This window comes from Styela clava, chromosome 8 (assembly GCF_964204865.1).
Source record: "Styela clava chromosome 8, kaStyClav1.hap1.2, whole genome shotgun sequence".
NCBI classification, from domain to species: Eukaryota; Metazoa; Chordata; class Ascidiacea; order Stolidobranchia; family Styelidae; genus Styela; species Styela clava.
Genome location: NC_135257.1, coordinates 4440956 through 4468367, shown reverse-complemented (window position 1 = coordinate 4468367; position 27412 = coordinate 4440956). Strand labels below are relative to the sequence as shown.

At 32.2% G+C, this 27412-nt stretch overlaps 1 protein-coding gene across 2 annotated transcripts in view; it reads right to left on the bottom strand.

The window, feature by feature from the left end:
• LOC120345301 (uncharacterized) overlaps window positions 1–27412 on the bottom strand; it is a 96424-nt gene that overhangs the window by 28600 nt on the left and 40412 nt on the right. For both annotated transcript variants that reach the window (XM_078115123.1, XM_078115124.1), the window contains 61 exons: window positions 27102–27255; window positions 26943–27025; window positions 26681–26834; window positions 25670–25752; window positions 25307–25460; window positions 25133–25215; window positions 24909–25062; window positions 24734–24816; window positions 24508–24661; window positions 24351–24433; window positions 24122–24275; window positions 22688–22770; window positions 21910–22063; window positions 21747–21829; window positions 21500–21653; window positions 18008–18090; window positions 17769–17922; window positions 17597–17679; window positions 17375–17528; window positions 17021–17103; window positions 16795–16948; window positions 16247–16329; window positions 16019–16172; window positions 15077–15159; window positions 14450–14603; window positions 14301–14383; window positions 13974–14127; window positions 13771–13853; window positions 13526–13679; window positions 13242–13324; window positions 13025–13178; window positions 12868–12950; window positions 12445–12598; window positions 12258–12340; window positions 12036–12192; window positions 11864–11949; window positions 11614–11767; window positions 10940–11022; window positions 10613–10772; window positions 10261–10343; window positions 9664–9879; window positions 9159–9226; window positions 8900–9059; window positions 8717–8826; window positions 8495–8603; window positions 8129–8305; window positions 8018–8056; window positions 7635–7736; window positions 7390–7485; window positions 7151–7243; window positions 6654–6746; window positions 6097–6287; window positions 5765–5960; window positions 4295–4432; window positions 3880–4017; window positions 3425–3586; window positions 2255–2322; window positions 1971–2127; window positions 1454–1572; window positions 1239–1347; window positions 59–250 (listed from right to left, as the gene is read on the bottom strand). In XM_078115123.1, the coding sequence (XP_077971249.1) occupies window positions 59–250; window positions 1239–1347; window positions 1454–1572; window positions 1971–2127; window positions 2255–2322; window positions 3425–3586; window positions 3880–4017; window positions 4295–4432; window positions 5765–5960; window positions 6097–6287; window positions 6654–6746; window positions 7151–7243; window positions 7390–7485; window positions 7635–7736; window positions 8018–8056; window positions 8129–8305; window positions 8495–8603; window positions 8717–8826; window positions 8900–9059; window positions 9159–9226; window positions 9664–9879; window positions 10261–10343; window positions 10613–10772; window positions 10940–11022; window positions 11614–11767; window positions 11864–11949; window positions 12036–12192; window positions 12258–12340; window positions 12445–12598; window positions 12868–12950; window positions 13025–13178; window positions 13242–13324; window positions 13526–13679; window positions 13771–13853; window positions 13974–14127; window positions 14301–14383; window positions 14450–14603; window positions 15077–15159; window positions 16019–16172; window positions 16247–16329; window positions 16795–16948; window positions 17021–17103; window positions 17375–17528; window positions 17597–17679; window positions 17769–17922; window positions 18008–18090; window positions 21500–21653; window positions 21747–21829; window positions 21910–22063; window positions 22688–22770; window positions 24122–24275; window positions 24351–24433; window positions 24508–24661; window positions 24734–24816; window positions 24909–25062; window positions 25133–25215; window positions 25307–25460; window positions 25670–25752; window positions 26681–26834; window positions 26943–27025; window positions 27102–27255 (7485 nt within the window). The remainder of the gene's footprint in view (window positions 1–58; window positions 251–1238; window positions 1348–1453; window positions 1573–1970; window positions 2128–2254; window positions 2323–3424; window positions 3587–3879; window positions 4018–4294; window positions 4433–5764; window positions 5961–6096; window positions 6288–6653; window positions 6747–7150; window positions 7244–7389; window positions 7486–7634; window positions 7737–8017; window positions 8057–8128; window positions 8306–8494; window positions 8604–8716; window positions 8827–8899; window positions 9060–9158; window positions 9227–9663; window positions 9880–10260; window positions 10344–10612; window positions 10773–10939; window positions 11023–11613; window positions 11768–11863; window positions 11950–12035; window positions 12193–12257; window positions 12341–12444; window positions 12599–12867; window positions 12951–13024; window positions 13179–13241; window positions 13325–13525; window positions 13680–13770; window positions 13854–13973; window positions 14128–14300; window positions 14384–14449; window positions 14604–15076; window positions 15160–16018; window positions 16173–16246; window positions 16330–16794; window positions 16949–17020; window positions 17104–17374; window positions 17529–17596; window positions 17680–17768; window positions 17923–18007; window positions 18091–21499; window positions 21654–21746; window positions 21830–21909; window positions 22064–22687; window positions 22771–24121; window positions 24276–24350; window positions 24434–24507; window positions 24662–24733; window positions 24817–24908; window positions 25063–25132; window positions 25216–25306; window positions 25461–25669; window positions 25753–26680; window positions 26835–26942; window positions 27026–27101; window positions 27256–27412) is intronic.

Genomic DNA, 27412 nt, shown 5'->3' with positions numbered 1-27412 from the left:
AAACAACATATAATATTTCATACAATCTTGCTTAATTGAAAACACATAAAACTCTTACTTTTCATGCAGATAAACGAATTTTTAGATGAGCAACTATCTTCAAACCAGGTCATATTGACTTCCGGATCCATAGCAACACAATCTTTCGATTTCTCAGTTTTTGATTCCAGAATTGAACTTTGGTTTGCCCAGAGATTGATACGAGCATAATCAAAATCAAACGGCTCACCATGTGACCATATAAAAATACCTAGATATATAATATTTAAAGTAAATATAAAGGCAAAACACATTTTCGTGGGTTGAACATATGAACAAATTAATTTGAAAACTGATATCAGAAAGGTAAAAGTCTAATTCAGGCGCCGGCAAACTGCAGCCCACGAAATAATTTTTTTGCGGCCTTCTAACGACTTTTAATGCATAAAACAAAAATTGATCTTCGTATGGATTTATGTGGTAACAAGTGCTGCTGTACGTTGCTTGTTTGAAGTAGTGTCAGCTGAAAGTCGTTTACTTGACGAACGGCCCATCATTGGTCGTAATTATAAGTTGAGTTTATTTTGATTTTTAAAATTTAAAAATGTCTGGAAAACAAAGGGAAGTTTGCGGTCGAACATTTCAAAATCCAAAGTGTTTAAACGGAAATTTTTTTTCTCTCGCCCATTTCAAAACCAGTTTGCGTGATATGCCAAGTCAGCATCACAGGTATTAAGAGATTTTTAAATGTGTCATTGCAAATATGAAATTCGACCCCAAGATCTCGGGCTGCGCCACTGCTCATCTGTGCGACAGTGCAAAATGTATAATCTGCAGGTTTGAAAGCATATATCGATGTGAGCAGCTTTATTTAAAATGCATTACACTAAGAATAAATTTCGTACTCGCTTGTCAGATCATCATTTGAACAACATACGGCGGGCCAACAAAGTTGCCGTTTTGCGCAGGACACAGAAACAACATCATCCTTCACATTGTTAATAAGTGAATAAAAATAATGTATTGTTTGATAATATATACAAGAAAGGCCACATGTACGTCTCATTGTGGCAGTCTTTTAATACAGCAAGTGTGCCACAATTTGAAGTTAAATGTAGAGATTTTTCATAGGTGGAAATTAATGCGGCCCTCATGCTACCGGAAAAGTGGATATTTGGCTCGCAAGTACATAAAGTTTGCTGACCACCGGTGTAATTGATGAAAAATGCTGTAACTGAACTGAATGAAATGAAACTCACCTTCAGCGTCTCTATCACTCATTCCAACCCACCAATATTTTGTACCAACACTTTCCTGAGCACCTTCGATTTTTTGTGTAACATAGTCTAACACATAACGATCATTAATCTAAAATTAGAACATTTTGATATAGATATTACAGAATGAAAGATCTATCTATTATAAAAATTCATCACTGTACTTCAATAGTGACAAGAAAATTAAATACACATACCACAATAAGCACAGCATCATTATCTTCACAAAATGATTCAGCTTTGGAAAATGTCTCATTTTTGACATGAAAAAGAAGTTCTACTTCTTTACCATTAGGAAAAGTTATTGGTCTGAATTCTAAACCAAAGTAAATATTTTAGTTTAGCTATTCAAAAATATATTACATTGAAAGAAAAAACTGAAAGTTCTTCATTGAATTTTGCTACATATTCTTACATCAAAGTGCCCAACCCTAATTAGTAAACAGTAAAATACTGTAATAACAGAAACTAAAATATAATAAAGCTATATTATGTGACAAGTTTGCCTGGACGTGAGCTTTGTTCTGTTAGCTGCAAGCTTGCAGTTTATATCAGTAATTTCAGGCTGTTTAAGATTGAAATCTGGAAAAAAAATCCACATTTTTCTTTACCCTTGCTATGAGTCAAAAGGCTTTGCAAATGCTCAAATAGTTTATATGATTCATGCAACCGCCATTCATTGAATAAATCAATAAAGTGTAATGACAAACAAACCAGGTTTATAACAGGTTTCAGCTTGAATGCCTCTATCTTTATCTGCATCGGCCAATTTTTTTAAATCTTTAAACTTGTTCAAAAGTTCAATTACTGTGTTGTTTGCCAAAAGACTAAAGTCTAATGTGGGGCCATGGCCTTCTTTTTCACACCCAGCCTGTGCAAAAGATAAGTCAATTCATAACAAGAAAATAAATTACTTTTCCAATGCAGTGTTTGTTTAATCAGAGTTTTGATGGGATTGAAATACACTGTATATGATATATATATATATATATACATACCTCCAAAAATACATTTGAGATACAATTCTCATCCAGAGGAGGGTTGTATGTGCAAGAATATGGTAGATCTTAAAATAAACAGTAATTTAAAAAACATCATTTGATAAAATGTAAAACTGAGATTAGTGAAAAAACATGAATGGATGAGAGTCCGGCATTACAGAGATTCGACGAATCCGAGTAATAGGTCAAAGACTCGAGTCAAATCCTCCGAGTCCGTGATGTCACAATGTAAAAGTAGAAAAACATGTTTTTGACCATACTACAGCATCGTGCGCTCACAAACATACGTCGTAGCTCATATTTTTTGCCTAATGGTTCCGCAGATAGCTGTTTAATCAATTTAAAAATATATTATTCTTCATTTTTGGCGGCCATAATGTAAATGTGGGTCAATGTGCGCCTTGGCTGTGAACTGGATTTCCAGCCCACCACCTTGCGTCAATTCTGGGCGGCTATTTAGAAATTCTTACATGTCAATATAAAAAGCTTTTGACTACAATGCTTTCCCATAATTCCAAATATTTCTAGCCTTAATTTACTATGTCGCGTGTGCAAATGGTAGAGAGATGCCACTCGTCGCCAGTACAATGCTTGCAATTTAGTAGTTCATGTAAACGTTCTAAAACGCTCCATGCTTTCCATTGCTCCCTTTTTAGAGAAAGGATTGCACATAATAAACTCGATTTGAAAGGGGTATTGATGAGATTCCCCCTTGGGTTGATCCTGCGCATGTTTTATATTTATTTACGCGAAAACGCAAAAATATTGCGCTAACACATATTTTATTGTGTACCACATGTATACCAAAAAGGATGGATAGTTTGAAGGTGACTGGCGCATCATTGTTATAAGCTATCAATAGTTTTATCTGGATATCTGTCGTCGTTTTTATAAGGAGTGTTTATAATACACACCAGTGATATTGTTACATATCTAACCTTGAATTTCAACTAGTTAAGGTATGTAGTGAGATTTATAGGGGTAAAAGTACAAACATAGACGTAAATTAGTAAAAACAGAATTGATTATAGACTCGGTAAAAACGACGTGGACTCAAAATCGAATCCGAGTCCAAAAAATGCCTGGATTCGACTCGAATCCGAGTCCGGATCCGAAACCTGGCACATCCCTAGTAACTATAGTAGAGAAACAAGTTGTCTAGCTCACCAACTTCACAAATAAAAGGAAATCTTTTGTGACAATGATAATCATTCCACATAAAAGGGTCAACAAGTAATTTTATTCCACCACAATGTTCATCACACCAAGCATTATTTGGTTCAGATCCTTCAGATCCACGCAGATGCCATCGTTCAAATGGGTATGGACCTTGATAAAAACAGTTACTCGCATTTGATTGTAAATCAATAGAATTAGCTGGTTAGTCTACAATTATTCAATAATGTTTTACAATATATTTGGATATTGCATTTTGTTCAATGCTGTTAAATATGCTGGAGAATTTGTACAAATATAAGTATAAAAAATATGAGGTATCAACAGCATCAACAATTAGGAATACAATTAAATGTTTGTATTCACATTTTCATATAATCTAAAAAAAATAATTTGTAAGCTATCTTTCTTGGAATTATGCAAAAACACTACAGTATAAAACTCACCCCTTTCACATAATAGAGGAAGTTTTGCTTCACAAAAATGATCAATCCAATTATTATATTCTACTGATTCCCCACAAGTTTCTAACTTTTTTTCTAGCTCTTCGTTGGGCTGATTAGCGTTGTGTGATTGTATAAATGCTATTAATAGAATAATTTCAGATAGATTAGATATAATTGGAACAATTGGCCGAATAAAAATATTTCGGACTTCACTCAAAAGAAATTATACAAGATAATCAAGGCACATGCATATGCATAGCTTAGCACAGTGATTTAAGATTGAGAACATGATTTCGAATTGTACAAAATATTTTAACATTAATTAATAATGGTTAACTTTTTGTGCCAAGTCTGGAAGTGGCAACTTGCCCACTCTAGTCTTTAATCACTAAAATAAATTATTGAATAGACCTACCCTTTTGACAAGATTCAGATTGTTTTACTCCTTCAAAATGAGCAATTCGTTCATCACTTTCTATCAAAGCTCCACAATGTTGCCGCATGTCTCCTAAATTTCCATTAGGATCAGATGATTTTTTCCATGCCTGAAATGCTAAAAACAAATTTGTATTTTGATTGCAAAATAATTTGATTTAATGGAAAACAAATTGAATATAGCAAGGATGCAGATGTATTATTAAGTATACTGTATGAATAATCTAATAAACCGTTTTCAACATTTATGAATTATGTATGAAATGATTTGAAGAAATATAACACCAAATTTTAAATTTAATTGGTGCATTGCACAGAATGCACATATTGCCAATCGGAACAAACTAGCAACACATAACTCAGATCACACTAAAAAACGAAATGAGATCGCTTGTACCATTGTGATTGTACTATCGTCATAACGCAAATAACGCCGCCCGACTTCTAATCATCTTTCCGATATGTCATACATTATTTGGAGCGATATCGCCGTAACGCAAATAACACCGCCCGACTTTTAATCATCTTTATGATATGTTATCTTTTATAGTGGCGTTGATAAGGACTATTATCTCCATAATGATTGAAATATTTACATTACCGATAATAACTTTTCAGCCATGACCATACATAAAATGGCTTATTACATTCTACCGGAAAGAGATACAACTCGATTCTAATTTATAGAACTAGCGTTTTCTCCTTGTGTAAACATCAAAAAGCACACTTTAAATGTTGTTATCGATAATATCTTTTCAGTCATGACTATAAATGAAATAGCATATTACATTCTAGGGACAGAGATACAACTCGATTCTATTAATAGAACTAGCGTTTTCGCCTTGTGTAAACCTCAAAAAGCACACTTCAAATGTTGTTACCGATAATATCTTTTCAGTCATGACCATACATGAAATAGCTTTTTACATTCTACGGGACAGAGATACAACTTTCAACAATACAATTTTGCGACGTAATGGAAATAAATATAGAATAAGAAGCCTTGCAAGGAAATGGTGGCAATGTCCAACCCAGAACCATGCAAATGTGTCGCAACAATATGAGGTGCAGGGTCGCACAGAAGATAAACAAGCAAAGTGCCGATTTTATTTATCGTCGTCATTACATGGCAAAGCGCTAAAATTAGTTTGAAAACTTTTACAACGAAACACCGCGATGCAGGCGAAAAGTGGCTAATATTCGAAAATCAGCCGAAAAAGTATTCAAATACTTCGATATCCTTGACTGTGATAGGTGCGGTACGGCGTGTTACGAATCGTAGGGTCGGCTTAAATGAGAATTTTTATAAAATCGCCATTTTGAGACCGGTTTTAGAGAGTCGGCTTATATTTGCGATCGACGTATATGCGAGAATATCTGGTACACAAAATTTTGTCTTATTTGCTGTGACAATCCACCCAATTATTCATAAACATCAGGTAGAACTTACAAGCAAAGTTCGCTCTGTCTGGTACAGGCAGACCCATTTTTTGATACCATGCGCTGTGTATGAATACACGTTGACCATCGCCCTGGGTCCAAATTGATAAATCTTTTTCGTCTCCTCTGAGATTGAAGAACCACATACCAAACTCAATCCCCTTTCTTAATTCTTCATTTTCCCTCATGAATATGTCATAGAGCCCCTGAATTGATTTATGAAATTAATCAACTAAATAAAAAATAATATCTTATATATTATAACGATGTAAACATGTATTTACTATAAAATACGAAAAACACCTATAAAAGAACATACACAATATAAAAGAATCAACTCACATTGAAATTATTTGCAATTGCATCGTTTATTTCTTTTGATATAATATTAGCTAGTGTTCCATTTAACCTCGTACACATGGCTTCATTCTCTGTGAAATTTCCAAAATATCCATGTGCCCAAATAAACCACCAATAATCACCCTGGGTGCTATTTTTTGCATACCATGGTATAGTATTATTCAATGTCATATCTGTGTAAGAAATGGTCATTTAATGTATCTTTTTTAACTATATAAAAAAGATCAAATGAAGTTGTGCTGAAAAAGAGGGAAGATATAAACAGGGTGTGGTAAATAAGTCAAGTTGAAGGTATGTAGGTGAAGATATTCTAAAGAATCTGGATGCAGATATTTACTTAAACTAAGCATTTCTCATATTGAGTGGTCTTCACAATTCTACCTTATGCATGCCAATGATCAGAAAAGTGCAAACATAGGAATGAAGATCAAAAAATTAAATTCACATGCATTATAATTACCAGATGGATTTTATCAAGATATGTGGTCCAGTATTTCTACTAAATAGATTGTTAGATGAAGGCAAAGTCTTTAACTTACCCCCAAAATCGGGCGACAGATTGACCATTTCGTCATCCATGAATTTCCATTCATTTTCATTGTCAATGTCATTCATTCCCAGCCACACTGCAACTATAAAGAAGTTTTTTGTTATAAATGATTATGCCTCAAAGTTGAAACAAACATTATTAAGCATATATTAATTTTCAAATAAATACAACAGAAAAAGGAAATTTAAAATTGTTGGTGAGAAAGTCTAATTGAAAACAAAATTTGTTCCAGTATGCGGATCTCTGAGCAACTGTGAAGACAAGACTGGTTCAGATAAATGAATAAATAAAAATCACATGAAGAAAAAAAACAAGTTTTCGACGAAACAATAAAAAAGCATGTTTAGATAGAGTCATAGACTAGTAGAGATACCCGGTAAGTCTTCAAAATAATTATGCAAGAATAATAAAACAGCACAATTACCCAAAAGCACTACGTAATATGCTTGGTAAACAATATGAGCAACTTTCATCAAGAACTATTACCTGTTTCGTTTTTCAAATTCATGGCTAATATATTCCACTTTAAAAACTCATGTATTTCCAAAGTCTTCGGCATTGCCAATGTCCCCCATGTTCCTGTGAATCAAATGTTCATCGTCAATAAATTGAAAAATAAATTAGAACAGGAACAGAAAGATTTCTGAATAAGATTTACAAACAACATTAAAAATACTGAATTCAATGAGCACATGTTTTTATGATTGAAGAGAAAAATTAATTACCATTGCAATAATCTCTTGCACCGTGCCAGGTAAGGTCTTCATCAAAAAACAGATATGTTTTGTCAAACTTCTTAATTTCCCAAACAGCGTTCATGCCTAATGAAAAAGACATGCATATATTTCAATATAACTAAAGTTATTCAAACTTATTGATCAAAACAACTTTATAGAAATCTATATAACTGTATCGTAATTGAATGCACTAATCTAAGGAACGTACTATTACAGAGATCTTTGCTGCATACCTTTGAGTTTTTTGCAATCGTCTCCTTCATACACTTCAGCACAGACACATTTACCATCAACACATCTTTCGTGATCATTGCATTCAGAATTACAGTCTGCCTCTGGAATATTTTTGACATACTTATCAAAGTTGCATTTTGTAGTTTATAAGCAATAATTAAAGATGAAATGCTAAATAATTTACTGTTTTTTTTCCTATTCCATGCTTCATTTTAGTCAAGAACTATTGTCATGGACATATATATAAAATGTGCAACACTAATCTGAAATTGATTACGGTATCACCCATGATGTGATCAAATCAACCATCCTACATTACATTCTTATAATATAATAATGAAGAAATAATACCATTCACAAATAGCATCATAAAAATTATTACCTTCTGACAAAATATATTTGGCTTTGTATGTGCAGGTAACTGGAAAATAAATTTAATTTTAATATTGAATACTTTCAAGGAACAAGAAAAGCACAAGTATTTATTTTATACCATCCATGCACATAAAAGAATTTGATTCTTCACAATCTTCAAGACTCCAAGTAAAGTTATTGACAGAATTAAAGGTACCACAGTGTTTATTTCCATGATTTGCATTGAAACTATCATCCCAGTGGTGATAAGCACTTTCAGCATCAAATTTATCAAGATTCGCCCAAACAAAATCGCCTGAAACAAAACATGTCAAACGATGGAATGCCTATGGCTTCCTGTTATAGTTAAAGTTACAAGTCGCCAAACAAGCAAAATCAATTTCTTTCATACAGCCAATAAGTACTCAAGCCTAATTCATATGACACTATCATAAAATCTCGTGATTAGGGTTCAAATGATGGGGTAGAAAATATTATGTGGTACCTTCATTTTCCAAATCATTTAATCCTAGCCACCATTGCTCAGTATCAAATAGGGCATATGCGTTATGCAGTTTTCTTTCCAATTTTTTCTGTATTTCATCATTATCAATCTGCGAAAAATTAAAATAACATCAATAATCAAATACTGTATTTTTTCTGATGAATTTTCTCGCATCCAGTTAGATTTGTGTCAGGTACTAGACAGATTAAAAAAAAATCTTACCGAAAACTGTAACAGCGAATTCAAAGAATTGCAGTGCTCAACAGCTTCTTTATATGTTTTTCCGTAAATGTGAAAAAGTACCTTGAGACCTTCAGCAATTTCAACAAATTCTAAAACAACAGCATTTGATGAAGAAAATGTCATGATTATTAACGAATTACATTGTGTTACTAAGATTCATACTTGGCTTATAACAAGCTTCGGCTTCAACACCATATGTATCATCTTCATCAGCCTTTTCTTTGATGTCAACAAATTCATTTAAAACATTCCAAATATTATTTGAGCTATACGAATCCATTTCATTAGTAGGAATGAAACCGAAATCAGTATCACATCCCGTCTGAACAAATGAAATGATTTATAAAGATTAAATCAAGAAATATTAAATAATCTAGTTTATGTTTCATGTTGAGATTAATCGAACCAAGTGTTTACTCACATCAGCATACAAGTCTATAAGGCAGTCTCCATCGTGAGGTGGCTTGTAGTTACAACTTTCTGGAAATGCTGAAATATAATTTTCACTTTGCTTATTATGATAGAAAAAAACTACGATAATAGGTACGAGCCGATTGAGAAGTGTTCGGTACAAGTATCTTGAAAAAAAAGTTATTTTTAAAGACACAGATATTGCACGCTTATCAAAATGAAAAGTATTACAATAACAGAAAACAATCCATTTCAAATTCGAAATTGATAAAATTCAACAAAAAATGAATATAAAAATAAAATTAGCAACTAGCTTTTGATCAAGAAATTACTTTTCACAAATTTTAGATCGATCACTTCACATTGTATTACGATTCATAAATAAAGACATAAAAAAGACTGGATGATTGAATATACTAATAATGACCTTTCTACATACTGAAAAATAAAAATTTATAGTATATCAGGATAAATTTTCAAAAAGAGAAAATCAAATTTGAAATATCATAACATACTGAATCCATAGCATTGCATTTGATCTGTGGCATTATCCTCCATGATTTTCAAAACCTCTCTTAAATCGATGTGTTCAAAGAAATGATTCTTTATACTTTGATTAAATGAAAGAGGATAAGCGTCACCCATATCTGTGCACTCCGTTTCGTTTATCCATAAATGATCAAGACATTCATCAGTATGCAAAGGAAAGTATGTGCACTGATCTGGAATAACTGGAAAAAAACGTTAACAGTTCACCTTGATAAGATATAACTTACAGATAATAAAATTTTTAATTCCTGAATTGTTTTTGTTTAACATCTCCATTTTAAACAAACTTTTTTAAATTTAGAAATCTACTAAAAAACAACCTGCTTCTCGTTAATTTCTGATAGTTCAAATGAGGTGATGTGCTATAACATTAAACTGTTAATATTCAGATCCTATGCAATTTCTATATTCTAGATGAGTGTTTACAACAAGCTCATACAAGACTGTTTTGAGTATCAGTCGAAAATTTGGATTAAGTTACCGGTGCATAAAATTCTAATTGATATCAGAAATAATAGTATAAGCTGAAGCATAGAACAGAAATAAAACAAGAATCTACTTACGCATGCCATAACATTCCATCTGATAATTAGGATCGCCACCTTCAGCATACTGACGAATTAATGTTATATACTTCCAGACAGCCCTAAAGTTATATGTAAAAATAAAAAGACTATTTTAACTAAAGCTTTTCTAACAAATATCTCAAAACACATATTTACTCAAAATATATTAATCAAAATCGAGCTGAATTTCAAGAGTTTTCAAGTTGTACTGCAGATACTGCAATAAGAATAAAACAGTAGAATGTTGTTGTGCTGGTGGATTACCGCTAAACGTTGATCAATGGTGCAGCTTTACTTGTGTGCTTGCTTTATTTATGCATTATAAATAAACACTACAGAAATGTCACACCTTTGATGCATGCCATAATACAAGGCTCCTCTTGCTTCAACTGTTAAATTTTGTGGATAAGCTGTACCCAAGTATGAACACAGTACAACATCAGTCCATATATAGTTGATACAAGAATCATTCATTGGTCCATAAAATTTATAACAAGGCTCAAAGTAATCTGAAAAAAAAAATCATATAATGAAGTAAAATTTTCCAAGACATTTGTGTTCAGTAAACAGATTAATTTATCAAACTGTAATATGGAGTATTGTCTGTTAAATCATTATTGTTAAGTACTATATTGCTAAAGGTATAGTCATAAATGAGCAATATGAAATTACTAACCTAGTCCGAAACACTTCAACTGATCCTCCACAATTCCTTCATCAGCATTCTTTCTTGAACTATTCATTCTGTCTATCAAATCCCTAAAATATCAAAATGTGTATGGGTTTATTGGTAATTATTTTATTTTATTTATTAATCAGTATGCCCCATTTAGTTACCTAATTACTTATTTTAAATAAAAAATAACGTAAATACATTCATTTGGCATAGCTCTTCAATTTTACAGTTATTCCCCTAGTTTCACAAGACTCCTAATAAAATTACAGCTATTTAACATTAGATAACTAACAATCTATCATGTATTTAAGGTGTTTTCGAATATACGCTACAATAATGAATACACCTGGATTAAAAAAAAAATCCTAAATGTATGTGCATGTTGGCGTAGTGATTAGAGCATTGGACTTGGCATCACAGTTACAGACCTTGCAACTGCATTTTTATATAATACGTTTATGCGTATAGGTGGATGCTTGTAAAAGCCTTATTCAGAGTGAAAGGCAAGAAAAAGAGTTGTAGATTAAAAGGTTAGGCTGATTATATCTTCAAAAACTACATCTTTTTCATATACAAAGAGATTTTAAGAAGCTAATCACCAAATAGATAATATGCATGTAATGCAATTTGAAACATAACGCACTTGAAAAAGAGAAACACTAATATTCATTCACCATAGATTCATGGAGTTAAGTTCCGCAACTTGTTCAGATGTGAGATTACTAGGATCATTGTACCCTTCTCTCACACATTCTGCCTCACGAAATATTACTGTGTAGCAATCAAGAGAATTTGGTCCCCAATATAATTTACATCTTTCTGGAAATTCTGAATATATATATACATATTCTTATATAAATCTAAACAAATTATATACAGAATTTTATACAAATATAAAAATTGAGATTCAAATAATAAACTTACTTCGTCCATAGCAAGTAACTTGGGCAGCAGGTACCCAATTATTGGCAGGATAAGCATGACTTGTGTTTACATGATCTAGTACTTCCCTGAAAAACAATTTTGTTTTGTGTTTGGGGAACAAATATTGAATTTGCCATCATAAAAACTCTATAAGTGGTTTATAAATTATTACCTTTGATTAAGAGCATCATATATCTGTTTACGATTTATTTCTGGTAATTTATTGGGGTATTCTGTTCCCTTTGGAATACATGTTGCTTCTTTCCATATAGTTAGAAGGCACCATAAAGTCAATGGACCATAATATGTATGACAGTGTTTGTAATATTCTGAATGCAACAAATTAAATTAGCAAGACATATTCATACTAAGAAGTATGACAGTTACAACATACCCATTCCAAAGCAATCCTTTTGCTCTTGCCGGTCAGGTAAATTTGCATTCCACCTCGATTGGTTAAATTTGAAGATAATTTCTCTGCCAAAAAGTTGGATATTTTAAAATAATGAAACCTTCTAATTGAACCAAGTAAGAAAATGTGCTGACTAGGTTTACAGCTGAAAATTGGAAGGCAAATATACCTTAAATTCATGGAGTCAAGTACTTCATGTTCAGATTCATTAAGTTTCACAGGATATTTAAATCCATAATCCAAACATCCAACAGATATCCAAATAGTGACAAGACAGGAGGTAGAATGTGGTCCATAATATAACATACAATGCTCTGGATATTCTGAAAAAATTCAAATTTGAATGAATAAAAAAAACTTTGAAAAAATAGTAAAAAGCATAAAACAGCAGTATAACATATCAATCATATGTGATTTTAAATGCAGATGAGCTATTTGCCTAAACCTAAAGAGGTTTCGGCAGTTCAACATCAAAGGATAATATAAATAAGACCATGAATACAACAAACAGTTGTCAAGAAAAATTAAAAACACTATAGAAAACAATATAGAAAATGTTTACATAGATTACCAAAGCAAAAGAAATACAAACCCATTCCAAAGCAAAACAGTTGATCCTCCTTGCTTCCACTATCCGCACTTTCTCTAGTTGTATTCATCTCAGATATAACCGATCTGAAAACAATATCTTCTATTACTTGGAAAGGAAGGAAAAGTATGGAATAAAATCTATTGCATTCAACACTCACCTCAAATTTAATGTGTCTATACGCAGAAGTTCATCTCGAGTAAGTTTTTGTGGATGACGGCTACCAAGATAGAGACATGCAACCGATTGCCATATTGTTACCAAACATTTGACTGGATGTGGTCCATAGTATAATGTACAATATAACGGATATTCTACAACATAAAAGTATATATGATATTGAACACAATTATTCAAAAAAATTACAATATTTTTACCCATTCCAAAACATTTTAGCTGACTTTCTTTATTTGCATTGTCAGCCTCTTCTGCAGTAAGGTTCATATATCTTGACACTTCTCTAAAAAAGTTGTATATTGTGTAAAGTAGGGGAAAGAGCAAAACAAAATATGAGACTCAAACTCATTTCACAAAGAAAATCTGCATTTTAGATAATGAGTTATCAGGATTCACAAAAATATTAATCTTACCAGTATACCAACTACTGTACCTGTAACACGAGTGAAAAAAACATGATAAAATAATTTTTTTTAAAAGGTACCTTAAATTACTGCTGTTATACCATTCCCATTTTTCAAAAGAAATTTTTGGTGGAAATTCCTGTCCTTCCGGTAGGCAGGTAGACATTTCCCAGAAAGTTTCCAAGCAACGCATTGGATGAGGACCATAGTATTTTTCACATCCATCGGGATATACTAAAATAGAGGTAACAAAAGTTGATAAAAAAGAGCAGAAATATAAATATTCTGAAAAAATATATACGATAAATATAATAGAATATCTTACTCATTCCAAAACATTCCAGTTGTTTTCCAACATTATTATTATCTGCAAGATTTTTTGTCGTATTGAATTGAGAATACAAATCCCTGTGTATAAAAACGTGTAATTCAGTAATATATTGTTGAAAATAAAACAATTTAAACTATATAGGTCATGCAATTATGACAGGCTTTCACCCAAATCACTTATTAACAAAACAATTTTACCTGAGATTAAGATCATTATGATAATTAATTTCATTAGTTGAAAGTTTAGTAGGATATTTAGTTCCTTCTTTAATGCAAGTCACCAGACTCCATACTGTTTCCAAACATCCACGTGGGTGAGGTCCGTAATACTTGGTGCATTTTTCAAAATACTCTGAGAATATCACAAATTACAACAATGATAAGTGGGTTATTGACTCTAGAAAATTAATATACAAAAATAGCGAAATAAAATCTATTAGAACTTTGATATGCTTTTTACATTTACTGTGCTTCGGAATTGAATACTTTTAAAATTTTAGCACAAACTCTATACAAATATCTCACCCATCCCGAAGCATTTCTTTTGATTTTCTACATCTCCATTATCAGCAGCTGAAGAAGTGTCATTGTACAAAGATCCAATTTCCCTATAAATATTTTCAGCATATTTATGAAAGAAATTATGCACATTAAGAAATTTTGTTTTTTCTTACCTTATATTCATATTATCAAATATGCTTAATGAACTTGTGTTCAATTTTGATGGATGAAAATGACCAACCAAGAGGCAGGTAGCAGTGTACCACATTGTTTCAAGACATTTGACAGGATTCGGACCATAATACTTCACACAACCTTCAGGGTACACTAATGAATACATAAAAATAACAGATAGACAATGTTAACTAAATCCAAATGTAGTGAATGAAGTATTGTCAGTCTATCAGATATCAGAGACTACTAAAATTGCTAAATCCCATTTTATTTATCAAATTAACTAGTGCTGTTTGTGTGACTACTATGCAACTAATCAATATCAAATATTTTCCTCAAAACCCTGTTGACTTATGGCATGAATAATCCTAGTTGCTTCTGGTTTTGAGTCCGTTGCTCTTTCCTGCATCGCTTGTAATGCAGTCGGTCATAGTAAAACATGAAACAAATAAGGAGTGATTTACTTATTAGATTATTACACAAACATATAATAAAACAATAACCTGAAAACTGGTAGTTCAGATTGTTATTGAATTTAATGCAATGAATATTCATAAATGGTACAAGAGCATGCAATACTTGGAGATCTCCAGTGAAAAAGATTTAGATATCTAAGAAGAACTTACCCAATCCAAAGCATTCCAACTGCTTCGTTGAATTGTCACTATCAGCAAGGAACTGGGTTGTGTTGAATTCATACATTATTTCCCTGTATAAAAAACGGATATATAATGTGAATGTTAACAATGTTATAAATGTAAATAACCTATATGACTGAAGACAATTAGATCAAGCCTGCCCAACCTTTTTAGTGTTGCGGGCTGCAAAATGCTGGTAACACGTGACCTGGACATAGCACATTAGTTGTGAGTCCCTGAATTAAATGCTTGCATTGCACAACGCACCTGTGGATTTCTGATAAACACCACTTTTCGCTAAGTGGTATATTTGCTTCATGGTGTTTTTTATTTTATTATTTCCAGTGGCTATGCTAATGTTTAAATTTTTAAATGGACAAAATGTGAGCCAATGTTGTGTAAGTATCAACAGGTTTTTAGTGGGCCATTTGGTAAAATTTGTAAAGTTAATACCCAACAGAGTTCCGTATGAATATCTAAATTTTAATATGTAGAAATGTATATACACAATAGAAAAAAAAAGAACGAAAAAAGCAAGATATTATTCATTTCTGGTCACATAAGGGACCTATGAATCGCTTTGAAGACTTGCAGAGACTGTGGAATCCGGTTATCTACTACTACCCGTACCCGTACACTACTTCATTTTGTCCTTTGTGTGCATATAATTAATTAAGCATTGCTATTTAGTTTAATTGACATTGGGATTTAGTTGGCCAAAACAATCACACCAAAATCGCAAAATATATTTTATCTTATATCAAATACTATAAATTTAAAAAGTCTGCTTACAAACTTATTTAAAGTGCAGGCCACAGTGAATAGTCTGGTGAGCCACATGCGACCCATGGGTTGAGCAGCCTTGCATTAGATAATAGACAGTTGGGTACAGTAAAGTGAATATTCAATTACAATAGGAAAAACACATGCCTTAGGTTCATTCCATCATATCTATCTCTTTCATCTTGCGAGAGTTTATCTGGATGCTTTGTTCCTTCTTCAAGACACCGATAAGATTCCCATATAGTTTCCAAACATTTTTTCCAGTGAGGACCATAGTATTTCTTGCAGTAATTTGGGTATACTGAATAAATATGGATTGAAATTTTACACTAATAAAAAGACACAAAATAGCAATAAAAAGAAAAGATATATTACCAAGTCCAAAACAAAATTTTTGACTTTCAACAATTCCATTATCTGCATCCACTGCAGTTGTGTTGTAATATGTTCCTATTTCCCTGTATCAGAAATAATATATTATGCTCATTGGTAGTAATATGAATAAAAACTAATCCTGCTTTTTATATCATACATTACACAATTTCAGACTCTTGGCAGTATTTCTGTTGGGATACAATTAATTATTAGCAATCCAAAATTGCCTCGTCTTTAAATAGGAGCTATGTCAAGTTGTTGATAGATTAATAGATCGTTCACAAATTTATAGACAGAAACTATTTATGTATTCTGCTTTATTTGATATTATTGATGATACGTTTTTAATAAAAATAAAATACATATATGACTCACTTGATTATAATTAATTTTAGCATTTTCTTCAAACAAGCACAAGCCTAATGAATGAAAAAAATCATTCTGAGGTCAAGGGTCGAGAAAACATCTATTCCTTCCTAATTCATTATATAATTGATTGTAATTTTTTTGTTTATTATGTTTGACATACTTATAATATAACAATATACCTTATATTCATTTGACCCATAGTTTCAAACTGATTTGAAGTGAGCTTCTGAGGAAACAAATCTCCTTCAGGAAGACATAAAGCAGTTTCCCACATTGTTTCAAGACAATCCACAGGATGAGGTCCATAGTACAACAAGCAACCATCAGGATATACTAAATGTTTATATGAATTAAAACCAGACATTTATTGAAACAAAATTCGCAAGCTTCAAAAATTCCCATCACCTATTCCAAAACATTCCATTTGCTTAGTTGCGTTATCACTATCAGCGAGTTGACGAGTGGTGTTATATTTACCAATGATTTCTCTGTAAAACAAAAATAAGTAAATAATAGCAATTTACATGTTAAAATGACATTATTTTAAAATTGAATTCTAATTTCTCATGGTACATGATGGTTTTAATGTCTTAATAAACTTAATAAAAGTTGGGATAAAAAAATTAGGAAAATGTTATTTCAAATCCGAATATAGTGCTAATAGAATGAAAGGAAGAATGTTCTAAAAAAAGTATAATGTTGTCAAATGAAACAAATAAAATCAAAATGCTAATTTAAAAAGCATGTCTTTATTCTCACCTCAGATCCATTCCGTCGAAAGAATATATTTCCATCTGTGTTAGTTTATCCGGATGTTTGGTACCTTCGTTAAGGCATCTAAATGATTCCCATATTGTTTCCAAACATTCATGTGGATGTGGCCCATAGTACTTCACGCAGTGATTAGGGTATTCTAGAGGAACAATGAAATAACAAACTATTCTATTTTGACAACAAATCAGAAATTAATGATGAACTTACCCATTCCAAAGCACTTCTTTTGACTTTCAACGTCCTCATTATCTGCTTTTGAAGATGTGGTGTTGTACAAGGTCTCAATCTCTCTTTTAAAATACATGTGATATAATTAGGATAAAAAAGTTACTAGGAATCATTGGTATAATGACTCGCTTATGTTTTGTTTAAGCCTTACCTTATGTTTAGATTATCGAACCATTTCAACATGGTCATATTTAATTTTGAGGGATGGAAAGTTCCTACAAAGAGGCATGAAGCAGTGTACCACATTGTGACCAGGCAATCTAATGGATGTGGGCCATAATATTTCAGACAGCCATCCGGATATACTGTAAAATAAATAGCAATAATAGTGGAACCTCGCAAAGAAAAGAAGTAGTTAGTTCTAGTTAAATACATTAAAAAAATACAAACCTAATCCAAAGCATTCCATCTGCTTTGTTGCATTATCACTATCCGCAAGAGACTGAGTTGTATTAAATTCATGTATTATTTCTCTGTTTAAAACAAGAAATTAAAATTTGTATATACGAATTCACTTATTAGTGTAAAAAGTGAACAATTGATTTTTTCATGCAGTTCACAAAGCTATTCGTTCAGCCATTATGAAAACTAGGTTTTGTGAAGAGGTGGGAATGGGATTAACCTAGAACAATGATTTTCAGCCTTTCTCAAATAGCGAAACACTTTTTAGATCAGGGGTTCTCAAAAACTTTTGGTGTTACGAAGCCCTTGAAAAGGTTGACTATTTTTTACGAAGCCCCACAAATAATTTTCAAAAATAAATTAAACAAAAAACCTATTGTTACTTACCAATAAATGTTCCTGAGTAAGTTAAAATTACTTTACTTAATAGGGTTGATACAAGGCATAAATAAATCTAAATTTCACAGATAAATTATTTACATTGATTGAGGCTGTAAGTTTTACACTTGACAAACATATTGATAAATTTGGGGTCGAACCGCCCTAAACTTTGATATATTTGGATTGAAAAAGTCGCTAATAACGTGCGCAATTGCATTTTTTTAAAATTGCCGTTTGTTTTCGTCAGCGTGACAAGTTTTTTGACAGTAAACATCTTTACGTAGGTGGTTATTCTCCCTGAATCACAAATTTTTCTCGGCATATGCATGTATTATTCCATGACGACAACGACAATTACTTTTTGTTATCGTACTGAATTGTGAGTTCAGTGTGAAAAACAAGTTAGTATATTATAATGATCGGTGACAAGATGCTAAAAATAATTAATAAAAAGGTGAATTCACAACCCAAATTTTTTGATTGAAAAGCGGCATTAAAGAATATTAAAACTGAAACCTAAAACGGAAGATAACGCCATACGTTTCGTTTAAGCAGACTCGGGACAGATTAAAAACACTTTTTAGACATTGTAAATCACAAAATTTGGTGTTATGTTAGGATTTCATTGGAAATTAAACCATATAGAAACTGAAATCGAAACAAAGTAAATTGTGTGCGTGATGTACCTTATATCCACTCTGAAACTACTGACAAAGCCGCATGCAACTTTTTCTCTGTATGTCACAGTATACAAGATGATTAATGTAAAGTATATCAATCAATTATTTATTACGATAAAATATATTTCAATCATTCGAATTTTGTCAAGATCTAGGGATTTTTCAAACGATATAGGGCGGAGTCAGTTTTGCATGAACGACTTAAATTTGTAGAATTCGCTAAATCTGCCACATAATCAGTCATGATTACGATTTAATCGGGACGGGCACAAGTATCTTAATCAAACTACCGGCACCGATAGTAAGTATGTTCTTTTGAGGGCAGTACGACATTGCTACTAATATCTTTGTTACTTATCGATCTTGATCGGTAAGTATATTGATAGGTATTTGTTTGTTTGTTTGTTAGATGAACGCGATATCTAACAAAGGTGAGGTTGAATCTGCTCCAAATTTTGCATGTGCATTCATCATATCTCGGACCAGAAGCCTATTGATTTTGAATGAATTATGTCGTATAATTGGCGAGTTATAAATTAATTAGTGATGTGACACACGGTGTCACTACGGAGTAAGAGCGGTTGAATCGAAACCGCAGTTTCTGTTTTGGGGGATCCCCAAACGATAAGTCTTCGACCGATATTCTTGTTTCATTGTTTCTCATTTAATGTCCACGGATTGGCGTGGTAATTTTGGGGTATAATGATTTTATACTGTCTTGAGGTGACGCAACTGCAGGTTACATTTAAAACAATTAGGCCAATAAACGAGGCATTTTAAATATGCCCATATCAATCAAAAATTGTGGAATTGTAAATTGTACTCATTGAGGTTTTAACGTCGACTTAGAGTTATTTGTAATGGCGATATCTTGCTTAAAAATGATCTTGAGTGCTGAAAGAACAAATCAAATTTGACCAATCCCAAGATCTCAGAAATACGATTCCGATTTATTTATAGTTGGCAGTTTAGCACATGTTTTATGTTATTTTAGAATAGTTATCTTTCATTTTAGTAAGCATAATCTCAACTCGAAGGCGATACCTGGCTGCGCTTTTGCTAATAGATAATATCATATTTCAATTACCACCTGGTTGCCATATTTCGACGATACTGTTGTCAAACTTTATTAATACTCTTGAGGTTTCTTTGGACAGTTACAAAATTAGCCAAGTCAGTATTTTTACAGTAATCGAATAGCTCACAGAGCCCTTAGGTTTCTATCAAGGAGTCCAGGGGCTCCGTACGAAGCACTTTGAGAACCTATGTTAGATCATGAACGCAGAACACCAAGCAAAAATTTTCTATTTCGTGGAATCTATCGAAATAACCAATAATCTTGATCAGTTTCAGTGTAGGAGAATGAAATCATAACAAAACCAATGGCTCATAACTCTCGATGTAAAAAGACGTAAAAATTTCAAATTCATGATTAAAGAGAACAAAAGTATGTTGAAAAACTGGCTATTCGTGGCCCTTAATAGCAATGCAATATTAATATGATATATGAGCTTGTTTAGATGAGCTAGCATTTGCAAACTGTTTAAAATTTTCAAAACCAATATTTTGTTCTTAAATATCTAAGGAGCTGCTATTTCTAGATACTGAACCTAGTCCAGCATTTTGATATTATTTTTTTGCGTGAACCAGCTTTGAGCATTTTATTTTATAAGAGGCCAGAATGACCACTTGATTCAAACCTAAATTCTTGAAATATAGTAGAATTTGACCAATCACGAATTACATTACGAAACAAGTCAATGTTTGCAGCCATGGTCTTGAAAATGGCATTTGAATGGCTGATTAAATTGTAATTGTTACGTTTCCGTCGCCATTTCGCTGGTTAACCATTGTTTTAAAATAAACTGGGAAGTTCGTACCTTGGAAGACGTTTAATACACGCAATAGAATCTTTTTAAAAACTAAATATGTGCCTAGTGGATTTGGATTACTTTTTGTTAGCATATGGCAAAATATAAAAATATTTGGGGACAACAATTTGATGCGGAACATGTAAAGTCTCTCACGAAACACTAGTGTTCCGCAAAAAAGCAGTTGAAATCACTGCCTTTTTTATGACATACACTGACAATAAGTAACATATACCCTCTAAGTTTATTTTATATGACTTAAGTATAATGAAAATTTTAACTATTGCTTCACTTTGTGTGACTTGTTTTTCACTGTGTTTTCCAACTCAAAGAATCTAGTATGTCATGAAAGCATCTAATTTAGGTCCTTAATGAGTGTGTTGTGTGGCCAAAGCAAATTAGATAATGAATATTTACATTCAAAGACTAGATAAGGAAATAAGTTGTAGGAATAACAAATTTTTGAATAAAAAAGTGACTATCAATGATAAGTTTTAATTGTGACTATCAAAAACTGTGGAGAAATGTTTATGACAATTGAAGAGAACCTCAAGTTCAGTTCATCATATTGGTCTCTTTCCTCTTCAGTTAATTTGTCTGGATGTTTTGTACCTTCTTCAAGACATAAGGAAGATTCCCATATAGTTTCCAAACATTTTTTCCAGTGTGGGCCATAATATTTTACACAATGGTCTGGGTATACTAAACACAAAGAAAATCATAAACAGTTTAAAACAAAATGGATTCACACTGAAATGTATCTGAGTAATCCAAGCCTATCAATCAAGGATTTACCTAGGCCAAAACATTTCTTTTGACTTTCAACATTTCCATTGTCGGCTTCCAATGCTGTTGCATTGTAATAATTGCCAACTTCCCTAAAAAACAAGAGAACTTGTTGATTATTCCTATTGTCTATTGTGGGATGACTCACATATTAATTCAATGAAGATGATACCTTATATTCATTTGACCCATATTATCAAACTGATCTGAATCAAGCTTCTGTGGAAATTCATCTCCCTCTGGTAAACATTTAGCAGTTTCCCACATTGTTTCAAGACACTCCACAGGATGAGGTCCATAATATAACGAGCAACCATCAGGATACACTACATATTGATATTGGAGAGTGGTAGATAAATGAATACAGAAGAAAAGGTTGCAAATTGGAAAATAGTACCACATTTCTCCTACCATACCACATTCATGACCTATATATGTCTCTAAAATGTGTGGATACGTATTATGCATCGGCGTAGAAAATATCAACAATATATTAAACAATAAAATATACCCAAATGGCTACTACTTGTCACACATATTAGTCATAAAGCTTTCAATTTTATTTGGCAAAGCCCGTAAGAATCAGATCATGCTTGTTTCAGAAGCTTACCCAGTCCAACATAAACTTAGTGGTAATGAAGGTGGTAATCATTCTAAACAACTCACTAAATCAAGCGCCGGAACAAACAGCAAATTAAATGTTATAAAAATGGCAGCAAATACATAAATAAGACAACATAATATTTTGGTGATATAGTTAATATTAGGCAAAAAATGTTTAAAAGCCTCGCGTATTATGTATGGAAGTTGAAAATTTCTTGTGATCCATGTGGTACAAATACACCTGCATATTGCGCAAGGAGAAATATGGTAATAAACTGAATCTTTATGTGAATTAAAATTGGACATAAAACAAAAGCAAACTTTGCAAGCTTTAAAAATTTTATCACCTATTCCGAAACATCTCAGTTGTTCTGTTACATTGCCATTATCAGCTAGGATCGCGGTGTTGTTGAACTCGTAGATTATTTCTCTGTCAAAAAATATATATAATGAAATATACTAAATCAATTGGCGCAAGATAAAATGAAGCATAACAAGAAGGGAAAAATGTTGATTAGTGTTACAAATATATTGAAAACTATCCAGGATGCAAAAGCATTTTAGGACTAGGGATGTCCTTATCGTTTCCGTTTTCGTTTCGTTTTCGTTTAGAGCTGTATTCGAATAGTTTTTTCCAATTTCGGTTAATCGTAATTTAACATGTATAAAACTTGCGACGTCGCGCACGATCTTTTTCGGTATTTTTTTTTTCAAAGTACGTTAGTAAGTGCTGAATCGTCCGCCGCGTGAACCATAGTGACCTCTGCTTTCTATCAAGCGTGACGAAACGGGCATGTCTGGGCATGTCCAGACTTGTGCGATTATTGCTGACAATCTGATGTTGACGGTGCAGGCAACCGGTACGGTAGCCTATCTCTGTTATGGAAGTGATTAGTTTTCTATTGCGAGTTTATCATAACTGCATAACGCACGGTGGAAGTTTTAAAGGTAAAGATGGGTACGGTGTCGTTTGATTGAATAGCAGTGCAGCAGTACAGTACCGGTAGCCTAATGGAATCGGAGTTTATCTGTGCCAGTAGGCTACGGTACTAGTACTGTCATACGGCACTGTGCCGCACAACATGAACATTATTATGTGTACCAGTTTAGGGTTCAGGTTGTGAGCCATGCACATACTTCAGGAGCTCTAAAAAGGAACTGTGGTCCCTGGAGCTGTAGCCAAAGCCACTGTGATTAAGAATCAGCTTCCCAGTCCTGATTAGAAGCTTGTGATGGCAACAGTATGTTTTCTTTAATTCAGAGAAATAACTTTCTCAGAGAATGCTCCAGTGATTCGCATCAGTTTAGTTTGACAGACTATGTCACATGTTCATTTCACCCACTTATGTTGGGAAATAAAGTTACTGAAACACTTGTGAAGTATTATTTTGGTTCTAGTAATTTAGTTTAAACGATATTCGAAATGTTTTTCAGAAGCATTCTAGAATAGTTTAGTATTCGGATACGGACATCCCTATTTAGGACTAATTATTTATTACATTGTCATAGTGCTACAGATAATGCCTTTCTAATAAAACAGGCAATGATAAAAGAGCTGTCATAAGCAACAGCTAATCGTAGAATTGAATTTACGATAAACAATACTAGATATTACTTTTTCATACTCAGAATGTTATTAATTAAATTGACACTGAGAATACATTAATAATATTCCGTCATTAATTGCATGGGAAATTAATATCCCCCCCCATTCTTTTACATTGTATTAAAGAGCAAATCAGACAATAAATAGATCATGCCTGGAAATTTACATTATTTACCTTAAATTCATTTTGTCATGTCTACTTAGTTCATATTGTGAAAGTTTTAACGGATATTTTGTTCCGTCTTCAAGGCATCCAAATGATTCCCATATGGTTTCTAAACATTTCTTCCAGTGAGGACCATAATACTTATCACAGTGATCTGGATATACTATAAAAACAGGACATATTAACAAACTTAATTAGCAACATGCATAAACAAACAAGCAACAAATGAGTTCTTTACCAAGACCAAAACACATTTTTTGACTTTCAACATTTCCATTGTCTGCTTCCTCTGCTGTTGTATTGTAATAACTACCAACTTCCCTGTAAATAAATGATATGAAACTAATTCGATGCATGGTAATCAATTTGAAACTCATGTATAAATCAAGGTATACCGTATATTCATTTGACCCATATTTGCAATCTGCTCTGACGTGAGCTTTTGTGGAAATAAATCTCCTTTGGGAAGACAAAATGCAATATCCCAAATGGTTTCCAGGCAATCCACAGGATGGGGTCCATAGTACAGCAAACATCCATCAGGATATACTAAACAATGTTGTAGTTTATACTTTAATAGTTAAAAGACAAAATGATAGATAGTTGGAATGAAAATGTTACCTATTCCAAAACATTCAAGTTGCTTTTGAGCATTTCCCTTATCAGCAGAATTGCTAGTAGTGTTGAATTCCGTTATTATTTCTCTTAAAGCAATAAATCATAGAATGCAAACAATTATTAGTTAAATTAACTTTTAAAATATCTAATGTCATGAAAGTAATTATAACTTGTCCACCTCAGATCCATTTGGTCATATTCATCTAGTTCATCTTCGGTCAACTTGAATGGATATTTCGTGCCTTCTTCCAAACAACCAAAAGATTCCCATATAGTTTCTAAACATTTCTTCCAATGAGGACCATAGTAATTTACGCAGTGATCAGGATAAACTAGAATAGAATTAAAATTTCAATAAAAAAAGTACATCAGTATAAATAGTTGAACAAAACTATAATTTACCAAGACCAAAACAATTCTTTTGACTCTTAATATTTGCATTGTCTGCTTCCAATGCTGTTGTATTATAAAAAGTAACAACCTCTCTGTGAAAAATACAATGTAATACAAAATATTATGAGCAAGCGGTAGAAAATTAGTAGATATACAATACATGGAGCATTCAAATCTAAATACCTTATATTCATTTCACCCATATCGGCAATTTGATCTGAATTCAGCTTTTGGGGATACAAGTCCCCCTGAGGTAAACATGTGACTAATTCCCAAATTGTTTTAAGACAATCCACTGGATGAGATCCATAATACAAAAGACAACCAGAAGGATAAACTAAATATAGAAAATTGGTCATAAATATTTCATAAAATGGGCAAAATATAAAATGTACTAAATTCAAATATTTTAATGCTTTATATTTAAACATAATTTTTGACTGAATCGTGCCTTTAAGTAATTTTTGGCATTAATGAAAAGCAATATATAAACAGAATTACACTACACATTATATCTGAACATATTTTCTAGCATAAAACACGAACCTAATCCAAAACATCGCAATTGTTCGGTCTTATTGCCGGTGTCAGCTTGTTTTCTGGTCATATTAAATCTGGAAATTATTTCCCTGAACAACAATTAACAAAGAACATAATAACAGTTGACCAAACAATAAACAAATTATATATAATATTTCAACAATTTATTAAAATCCTTTGATCCAATGTCCCAAAACTGGTTAAATGCATTCTGTACAGTGTAAATAAACTAATACAAAAACTCCGTAAAGGAAATACAAAACTAGCTTCTCAGAAAGTCACAGCATGGCTCATAATACTTTTGAGTTATTCCAGAATATTGAATAATACCCTGAGAAACATGCCCTATATTAAAAAAAAAGATAAATCGATTGTAAAATATTGGAAAACATGAGCAAATTGTGAGAAATCCCATAACCAAAGAAGATCCTTCGACATACCTAAAACAAAAAGACCAATTAACAGACAAAATTGAGTTTTTGCATTATTCCATATAAATCCAGATATGAGAATGAATATATATGTACCGTATATATATATATATATCAGTTAATGCCAAGATGTATGCAAAACTTATGCCACATAGCTTGTAACAAGTATTGTTCAATACATTTAAAATTGGAATTATGTCTCTATGATTCAGAAACATATTGGAAAATAGTTTCAATAGTGAGATGTGCCGAAACCTAACTTATAGTCATAGTACTATGTCGAGTAATTTCAAGTCCAGTTTTAAACATTTATCGCTGGCTCTGTCACGACAATATATATATTACATATGATAATATATGAAAAGCTGTCCTAAACACGACCATCACATGAAAATTGCCACTTTCAGATAATAGTGTATATTTTCTGTGTGAGTAGCAAGCAACAAAACAACAAATGCAAGTTTCAAAGCTTTATGTATGCATGCTGTGACAAGAAAGTTAGAATTTTAAACCTAAAAATTACCGTAGGTATTTATGATCCAGTTATAATCAAATTTAATAATAATTTCAAACATTGAAAAATCACCTCAAGTTCATTTCATCATATATATCATTTTCTTCTTGTGTGAGATTGTTAGGATGCTTTGTACCTTCTTCAAGACATTGGAATGATTCCCATATAGTTTCCAAACATTTTTTCCAATGAGGACCATAGTACTTCTCGCAATGCTCTGGGTAAACTGAACAATAGAAATAAATTGCAACTAACAGAATAAACTAATAATATCAAAATCAAATATTAATATTTAATATCAATATCAAAAAGCAACTGCAAAATGATGTTTTACCAAGGCCAAAACATTTCTTCTGACTTTCAGCATTACGATTATCTGCTTGCATTGCTGTTGTGTTGTAAAAACTTTGTATTTCCCTGTTAGAAGATTAACCATAGTGATATTGATTGATACACAATAAGGTATATAGCAGTCTTAATGTGAAAAGTATACCTTATATTCATCTGTCCCATATCAGCAAGTTGATTTGAATCGAGTTTCTGGGGAAATAAATCACCTTTTGGTAGGCATGTAGCAATTTCCCACATTGTTTCAAGACAATTCACAGGATGAGGTCCATAGTACAACACGCAACCATCAGGATAAACTGGATGTTGAAATAGTTTGTTTCATACTTTTTCATATATTAAACTGTAAATTGTGTTGGCCAATATATAATGAAATGTGTAACATGAATTATCAAATAGATAAAAAAATGTGTTACCATATGAAATAAGATTTTGTCCACAACTATTGCAACCTCA